Raw genomic sequence first — 9,080 nt, 5'->3', positions numbered from 1 at the left:
GCCCAGCCAGTGGTCGCCCTGCGCCATCACTGCCCCTTGCCAGCTACGCCTCGGCCAGCGCAGGGGGTAGCACCACGCATGCATGGCGCTCCCGGGCAGGGAAAGTCCTCAACTTACGACCAGTTAGGTAGTCCTCAACTTACGACTGGTTGGGGTCACGGCATTAAAAAGGTTGAGAACCACTGGATTAAAGAGAGAAGCAACCTGGTATTAAGGAGAAACTTCCTGACAGTGAGGACAATCAACCAGTGGAACAGCTTGCCTCCAGAAAATATGGGCGCTCCACCACTGGCGATTTTTAAGAAGAGACTAGACAACCACCTGTCTGAGATGGTATATAGGTTCTCCTGCTTGAGCAGGGGGCTGGACTAGAAGACCTCCAAGGTCCCTTTCAGCTCTACTCTACTCTACTCTTGTTCTAGACTCTTACTTGTTTCTCTAGAATCTAGAGAAACAAGTAAGCACATTAGAAAATAATTGCAATAATTGCAGAAAAACTGCCAAAAAAGAAAACCCCTGGAAAAACTGCAGTAATTGCAGAAAAGAATTCCAATTGATCCCACTCCTACTGGAGGGGATTTTCCCTCAAGGTTTTTTTTTTTAAAAAAAAAGATGAAAAAAGTGCACCAATGGGCGCCGCTCTTCTCAGGTTGCAAACGCCACCTATCTCCCCAAGGCTCGAGCAGCGTTGACTGGCAGGCTTTTGTCACGTGACCAGCTAGGATGGCGGCTCCTGGCTTAGTTCTTGTTGTACAGTCAACCATTCCAGGCGGAACCGGAAGTGCAACGTGCGCTCGGCTAGGCTGCAAAGAGGGCGCTGAGCTGTGCGCGTGAGTCGGGCAGGTGGGTTTCGGGGCGGCGGGAGAAGATGCGTGTTTTTAAAGCAAGCGCGTCAAATGCAGGAAGGTCTGCTGGGGAAGATGATCTAAAGGATCAGGGAATAGGGGAGGGGTGGTGAAAGCTGAGTAGGGAGATGAAGAGGCGCATTCGTTTAGGGCAGGAACTAAATAACTTAATGCCTTCCAAATGCATCGGGTTGCGAGTTTCCTAATTCCTAACTGGTAGCAGTGCTACCTGGGCCTTAGGAATGGTGCGGTTCAAACGTACCTGGAAGTTCTTTGATTTGGAGTGGGGTGGGTGGATGGGAAGTTGAGAAAGCTTACAGTAGAAGTAAGACATAGAAGTGGAAGGAACATGTTGATTTTCCACGATCTGTACTGAACATTGGTTTAAATGGCGAGGGTATTTCTCTGGGGGATAGTTTTAATATCAATACAGTTGGGGAAGGTCCTTTCCTTGTTTCCTAACTACGATCCCTTTGCAGGTTTTGTTCCTGTAGAAAGTATAAGAAACTTGGGGCGTGGATGTATCAAATGTGTGTGTTTTTTTAAGCCAGGCAAAGCTGTTATTTTGCTGAGTTGTCCTTGTTGGGGTTACAAGTATTGAACTCCTTCCAATATAGTATGAATCTGTATTTTAAGACTGTGATGTTAGAATTGTGTTGTGTTGAATAGTGTCATTCAACAGGGTGGGTTTCTGCAAGCAATAATTTTCCTGTTTTAATATTAGAAAATTATTTTCCAGAAAGTAAAATTTTAATATTTTATAGTTAATAAAATTGTAACCAGCCCCTTTTTTAAAAAAAAAACTCATTGCAAAATCCAAGGATACCCTTCTGGATGTCATTTAAGCCTAAATCTTGATTTTTTTATTCTTAATATTTGCATTGAATAGAAGTATTATTTGGAGTTTAGCATGGCAGCTAAAAATGAAATCCTGTATTATAGTGAGTTTGATGCAGAAACTGTTACAAGATTGCTGCAATAATGTTACTTTTGTAGTTTAAGGTTTTAACATCTCCCTCCCTTCTGTGGAGTTATTTGAGACATCCTTATCATAGCTTCAGTAAACTCTTCAGGAGACAGTATTGTAATCCAGTGAAAGACTTATTACCTTCCCAAACCGGTGGGGGAAGAGAGCTGGCTTGTCCAGCTGGTAGATCTTGTTTTCCACTGTTCATGTGGGAAGCACTGAAACAACATAAGGAGTGTTTAGTTCTAGTATCCGTTAGTAACCTCAGTGTCATATAGCCTTTTTTTTTCCATTGCAACTCTTGGCAGATGCTTGATGATTTCTTCACATTATTTTTGACATTATTTTTCTTTCCAGCCAAACCTCCTTTTGAGGCTAATCTTTTGGTGTGCCACAGTCCTCTTCCTTTATATAATAATTGAACTTCACCACCAAATAAGAAGGGGCTTATAGATATGAGTTGTTGGAGAAATGTCCTTCCGTTGTTCTTCTTTGAGTCATTCAGATGTTTATTGGCAAACTTCAGACGGGCCTGTACATGTGCTTTCTTGAGCAGGGGGACCTTGCAGGCGCTGCAGGATTTCAGTCCTTCATGGTGTAGTGTATTAATTGTTTTCTTGGTGACTATGGTCTCAGCTGCCTTGAGATCATTGACAAGATCCTCCCTTGTAGTTCTGGGATGATTCCTCACCATTCTCATGATCATTGAAACTCCATCTTGCATGGAACCCCAGACTGAGAGAGGTTGACCGTTATTTTGTATTTCTTCCATTTGCGAATAATCACACTAACTGTTGTCACCTTCTCACCAAGCTGCTTGGCGATAGTCTTGTAGCCCATTCCAGCCTTGTGTGGGTCTACAATCTTGTCCCTGACATCCTTGGACAACTCTTTGGTGTTGGCCATGGTGGAGAGTTTGGAATCTGATTGATTGCTTCTGTGGACAGTGGCTTTTATATAGGTAACAAGCTGAGATTAGGAGCATTCCCTTTTAAGAGAGTGCTCTTAATCACAGCTCCTTATCTGTATAAAAGACACCTGAGAACCAGAAATCTTGCTGATTGATAGGGGATCAAATACTTATTTTGCTCATTAAAATGCAAATCAATTTATAACTTTTTTGAAATGCATTTTTCTGGATTTTTTTTGTTGTTATTCTGTTTCTCACTGTTAAAATAAACCAGCCATTAAAATTATAGACTGATCATTTCTTTGTCAGTGGGCAAACGTACAAAATCAGCAGGGGATCAAATAATTTTTTCCTCACTGTAAATACTATCTCTAGATTAAAGGTAGCATGCAAATAAATACTAATTACAGGAAAGAATGCCAAGAGAAGAGCAAGTCTCTCATCTCCAGCTTGTGAGAAATTGGCCATTGTGAGAAATAAAATGCTGGATTAAAATGAGCAACTTGTTTTTTAATATTGAGCTGTTTTAAATGTTGCTTGAATACCTCTTTTTCTTTTTCTCTTTCAGCTGTGTTGAGAATAGATCTTCAGAGATGCACAGGATGATTTGAAGCACCATGCTGATTGCTGCCTATGTCGCTTTTGCTTTTCTCCTACTGATATGTTTGGGCTTGGAGTTCTCCGCCTGCCGCTCCAGGCTCACCAGCAAGTCTTGCTCCAACCCAGCCTTCTTGCGGTTCCAGCTAGATTATTATCAAGTCTATTTCTTGGCTCTCACAGCTGATTGGTTGCAAGGACCTTATCTTTACAAACTCTACCAGCATTATAACTTCTTGGAGGCCCAGATCACCATTATTTATGTTTGTGGCTTTGCCTCAAGTGTGTTGTTTGGGCTGGTTTCCAATTCGTTGGTTGACCGCTTGGGCCGAAAAAAGTCCTGCATCCTCTTTTCCTTGACTTACTCTGTCTGCTGCCTCACAAAGCTCTCCTGGGATTATTTTGTTCTAATTGTAGGAAGAATATTAGGAGGGCTGTCTACTGCTCTACTGTTCTCTGCTTTTGAGGCATGGTACGTGCATGAGCATGTGGAGCGCCATGATTTCCCAGCAGAATGGATTCCGGCCACCTTCTCTAAGGCTGCCTTCTGGAATAGTATAATTGCTATTGGAGCTGGTGTAGTAGCCAATATCTTTGCTGAATGGCTGAGATTTGGCCCAGTAGCTCCCTTCATGGTCTCTATTCCCTTTCTTGTGCTGGCTGGTACCTTGGTTATGAAGAACTGGGATGAGAATTATGGGAAAAAGCGGGCACTGTCCAGAACTTGCACTGATGGCTTGAAATGCCTTCTGTCCGACCGTCGTGTCCTGCTTTTGGGGACTATTCAGGCCTTATTTGAAAGTGTCATCTATATCTTCATCTTCCTCTGGACTCCAGTCCTGGATCCCTACAACCCACCTCTAGGCATTGTCTTCTCCAGTTTCATGGCTGCCAGCATGGTTGGATCCTTACTCTACCGTGTGGCCACATCCAAGAAATATCACCTCCAGCCCATGCACATCTTGTCTCTTTCAGTCCTAATGGTATTTTTTTCACTCTTCATGCTGACTTTCTCAACCAATCCTGGGCAAGAGAACCCATCGGAGTCCTTCTTGGCCTTCCTGCTCATTGAGCTCTCATGTGGGCTCTACTTTCCTTCCATGGGTTTTCTCAGGCAAAAAGTGATCCCTGAGAAGGATCAGGCAGGTGTGATGCATTGGTTCCGTGTTCCATTGAACCTACTGGCTTGCCTTGGGCTGCTCATCCTCCATGATAGTGATTATAAGACAGGCACCAGGAATATGTTCACCATCTGCTCTGTCATGATGGTAATGGCCCTCTTGGCTGTTGTAAGCCTCTTTACTGTTGTCCGAAACAATGCAGAGCTCAGGCTGCCCAGTTCATCTAGCCAGGCGGAGATATCTTCTCCTGAGCTCTGATCAAGAATATGCCAATTGTCCATAATGTATCAATACATACATACATACATACATACCTATATACAAAGAGTCTGCAAGGAGAACACTGAATATCTGACAAGTGCCATGTGGATCTCTTCCACCTACTGGAAGAGTGAAGTGTATAAACATCTAATTTTCTTTTCAACAAAGACAGGCCACATTAAGAACTTGGGTTACATCTATGTCAAGCAGCTTGCATCCTTTTTTCCCCACCTTGGAGTCCAGTGGCTGCTTGACTTCTGCTAGTTGCTGTCTGCTACTTCATTCTGAATTGATGGTGACAGACAATGGCTTGCAAGGACAAAGCAGGGTTTCTTTATAAATAATAAAAAAAAAGACAACAGTGAGGTTGATAGACTGATTGTCAATTATCAGTATTGAACCTGGTAGCAGGAACAGCTGTATTCTATAAACAGCAGTATCAGCCACACTCTGTGATCATCTGCTTTTTAAAAAAATAATAAACTGAAATTAAACAAAGTTTATCTTGAGTCAATTTTAATTTTGACAGTATATAGCCCGGCTTGGTCAAATATTTCAAACGAGTTGGGATATTTTGAAATTCTGAATTTTGACATCACAAGGTTTTTATTGTGTTTATATTGGTTTCACAATTTCCAGTATGGCAGTGATAAAGCATTGTTCTTCCAATTTCCTATTTTGCCCATTGTTTTAGCTTCTATTTCAGTTTATAGTGAAGGGTGTAAATTAAGCACCTGTTCAATATTTTAATCATATCTGCAAACAGTAGAATTTAAAAAAATACTGAGACTCAAAAATGAAGAAGAGTGATAGTCTTAGAGAAACTTTGTTTTATAGTGCATCTAGTTTTATTTCATTATCCCAGCAACCAAAGAGTTTGCTCCTGTTGATCTCTGCATGATCCACTTGCAAAGGTATATGGCAACTGTAGTCATATCTGGAGAACTTATCCAGAATTCATTTCACCAATAAATAGCCATGAAACCCCACAATTTATAATATTTGAATATTAACAATGTTCCTGCATTAGTGCATCTAGCTTGTAGATTTGTATCATTTAGCCAATATGTTTTTAAATCCCTTTAAATAATAATTTTTACCAAAAACCAGAGGGCAAGCAATACCTGCTACATGAGAGAAGGCAATGCCTCTTCTCTGCATTCCTTAAGTCTTTCTGACAGTTGCATGCTTCATCTACATGGGAAATAAATGTGTTTGCTTTTCTCAGAATCATTACTTCTAATACGTATGCTAATGTAAAAGCGCTTTTATTTTAACAGACTCTGTACAGCACGGGTGTTAAATTCACCACATCACGTGACATGTTGCGACATATCACAATTCTTTTTGCATTGCCGGCAATAGGATGGGTGCGGCTTTGGTATGATGAAACCAGCCGTGGACCAGCAGTTTGACAACCCTGGTGTACAGTACATTTTAAAGGATAGCATCTGAGCCAGCTAGTACAGTAATTAGCATTCTTTTTTTTTTACTAAACTCTAATAGGAACTATAGTTTTGCCTAAGGTGATAGGCCTTGATCTCTGCTTTGGTTTTTGCCCTGCCCAGAATTAAAAGCATATTCAAGTGGCAAACAAAAGGCAAAACAATATGTTTCATTGTGTTTTTGTCTACTTTTTTTTTTTTTTAGATCTCAGCTCTTATCTCTTATCTCTTCTACATGTTGTCTCTCTTTCCCCCTAGTTCTTTTAAAAAAAAATTAATTCAGGAGACAGCTTTTAAACCAACTGCTCATTTTATAGCCAAGTGATAAGTGGGGCATTTCTCAGTGACTTCCTATTATTTTTAACAGAACAGCTTCAGGGTTTCTTCAGTTTTTTTGAGAAGTTCTAATGATTTAAAAAATGTTGCCACTTTTATATATTTCTTGTCACTCATTGAAAACTTATTTACCATCCAAGACCAAACAATAAAAATCCAGTATTCGTAATATTCAGGTTACAATGACAATTGGAATATCCATTGCTAAGAAATGCTATTGTATCAAAAGAAGAGAATATTGGTAGGTCAGGGTTGAATTGTGGGGTCCTTGGTTCTCTGAGCTTGGTGTGGATTTTTTTTTTTTTTTTTGCAGATATTTCATTACCAAACTAGGTAACATCATCAGTGCTAGCATTGAAGTTGAGGCCTTTCTGTAGAATATTGTACTCGGCAATAGATAGTGGGCAGCTAGCTATGTTGCCCAGTTATTCATGCTAGCACTACTGATATTAACCAGTTTGTTAATGGAACATCTGCAAGAAAACCATCAAGCTCAAAGCATGACATCATGTGACCACATTGCTTAGTAACAGCAATCCTGACAGTCCTAGTTGCTTTTGTAACCTCAAGGACCGTGCAAGTCATTAAATAGGAACAGGTGGGAATATAGGATGGTGCTGGGAGCATGTGCTGCAGAATGCTGCTGTGGGGAAGGCATTATGGAATGCAGGTGGGCCAGCAGGTGCCACAAGTGAGTGTTATGAAACACAGGTGGGCAGGGTGCATTATGGAGTATATGATCCCTGACATCTCGTATTCTCAGGATTCCTCCTGCTTTCCAACTGCAACATTATTTTTTGAACCTCTAGGAGTGAAACAGGAGGCCATTCAGGAAGTTCATCAAATAGCTGTTAGGAACTTAACAGCTTTCAGTTGAAGTGTGGAAATCCAGAAATATCTAGCCTACAACTTAAGAGGAATTATTTATTGTTGCCATTAGCATTTATTTTGGGTGTAAATGGAGAGACAAATAGGCAGAAGAGACAAATTGTCTTTATTCATTATTGCTTGTTGGATTTTGGTGCAATTCTTAACAATGTAAAAGTTTATTATAGTCCTTTTTTAGGGAGTAAAAATTTTCATATGAGGGACAGTCATTATGGATACAGGAATTCCTGTAAGAATTGCCTGTGCTTTGACCCTTTTACACTCTCAAACCAGGCATTGGGGCAGGGGTTAGGCCAGTGTAATGAAGAGGGCTGTGAACTTCTGAGTAATGATTTCTGATGGAAAAGGTCATCTTTGGTTATACTTACAGACTTTCTCAAGTCAACAAAGAATTAAAAAAAACAAACAGATCATACCCCATCTGTTCATCCAGACAAGTCTAAAGTACCTGACAGTAGAGGTAAATAATAAAGTGATAATGAGCGACTTGGCCCAGTTGTGTCAAAAACAAATGAATCCACAATTGGAAGACAGTCACCCTCTGGATGGAAGATCACACTAAAGTCTTTGCAATGGAAGGCAAAGGCACTAGATAACTAGTCCAAAGTTGATACCCTTCTAGAATCCCTAATAATGAGTTCACCCGCTGGATCCTTCTGGAATAGATTCTTTAAGAATATTTAAGTCATATTTTGTTGCCAGTAAGAAAAACTTCCAAACCCGTGTTATTGCCAGAATCCTTAGATTTCTGGGAAGTCTCCTCAATTGAGGAAGATCATGGGGCACTGTGATGCAGGAGAAAAGCTTTATAATTACTCCCCAATCTGGCATTGAAATCAGTGATTATTATACAACTTGTAAATTGGGAGGTTAAATTCAAGGGCCAAGATCCAAAACTCTCTCATTCACTATTAATTTGAGAAATTGGGTATAAGCTGGAAAATGCCCACTTCTTAGAAGCAAATTGGCTAGGCCAACTTTCAGGGGAATAGCTATAGCAGTGGTGGCGAACCTATGGTACGGGTGCCGGAGGTGACACTCAGAGCCCTCTCTGTGGGCACGTGCGCCATTCGCCTCAGTCCTAGGCCTTCAGCTGGGTTTTATAAAATCTTTTCGCTTTAGGCCTCCGCCGCCATGTGCAAAAAAAAACAGTTCAATCAGTCAAATTCAACTTTTCGCGGGGGGAAAAAAGATCTTGCAAAGTTGGAATTGATCGATTGAACTTTTTAGTCCCACCCAGTCTGCCGTTACCACCGCAGTCATGCCCACCCAATGGGCCACACCCAGCCAATGGGCCACACCTACTCGGCACCCTACGATGCATAAGTGGGTTTTCGGTTGCAGTTTGGGCACTCAGTCTCTAAAAGGTTTACCATCACTGAGCTATAGTAACTTGTTCACAATACTATAAAATAAAGTGTAAGCATGAGAGCCTAACAGAAATAAGTACGTATACTGATTCCCCTTAATGGACAGCCACTCTTCTTCTTAAGTCTAGTCAAAAGGGAATAAGTGGTACTGTTTAAAATATAAAGGATCTGTACCCTAAGTCTATATCTCTTTAAAAATAAAACTTCAGGTTGTTTTCAGCAATCTAAATTGCATTGTTCTGACAAGGGAGATTCCAGTAGTAGGCAAGACACTGATATGTGTCACAAGTCTCAGTTGCTTATAACCTCTGCCCCTGGAACTGTCTCTGCTCCTGAGTCA

At 40.9% G+C, this 9,080-nt stretch overlaps 1 protein-coding gene across 3 annotated transcripts; it reads left to right on the top strand.

The window, feature by feature from the left end:
* The first annotated feature begins 707 nt into the window (after nucleotides 1-707).
* On the top strand, nucleotides 708-5,202 carry MFSD5 (major facilitator superfamily domain containing 5). 3 transcript variants are annotated; one of them, XM_039332749.1, is made up of 2 exons: nucleotides 708-830; nucleotides 3,291-5,202. In XM_039332749.1, exon 2 carries the CDS (start codon nucleotides 3,340-3,342, stop codon nucleotides 4,696-4,698), a length of 1,359 nt encoding a protein of 452 aa, XP_039188683.1. In that variant the 5' UTR covers nucleotides 708-830; nucleotides 3,291-3,339; the 3' UTR covers nucleotides 4,699-5,202. The 3 variants fall into 3 exon arrangements, with proteins under 3 accessions (XP_039188683.1, XP_039188682.1, XP_039188684.1); XM_039332748.1 differs by having other exon boundaries at nucleotides 718-843; XM_039332750.1 differs by having other exon boundaries at nucleotides 828-906.
* The last annotated feature ends 3,878 nt before the right edge of the window (nucleotides 5,203-9,080 follow it).

Source organism: Crotalus tigris, unplaced genomic scaffold (assembly GCF_016545835.1).
Source record: "Crotalus tigris isolate CLP2741 ecotype Arizona unplaced genomic scaffold, ASM1654583v1 scf7180000024462.759394, whole genome shotgun sequence".
Classification (NCBI taxonomy): Eukaryota; Metazoa; Chordata; class Lepidosauria; order Squamata; family Viperidae; genus Crotalus; species Crotalus tigris.
The sequence above is the reverse complement of the archived record's forward strand: the minus strand, read 5'-3'. Positions and strand labels throughout refer to the sequence as shown.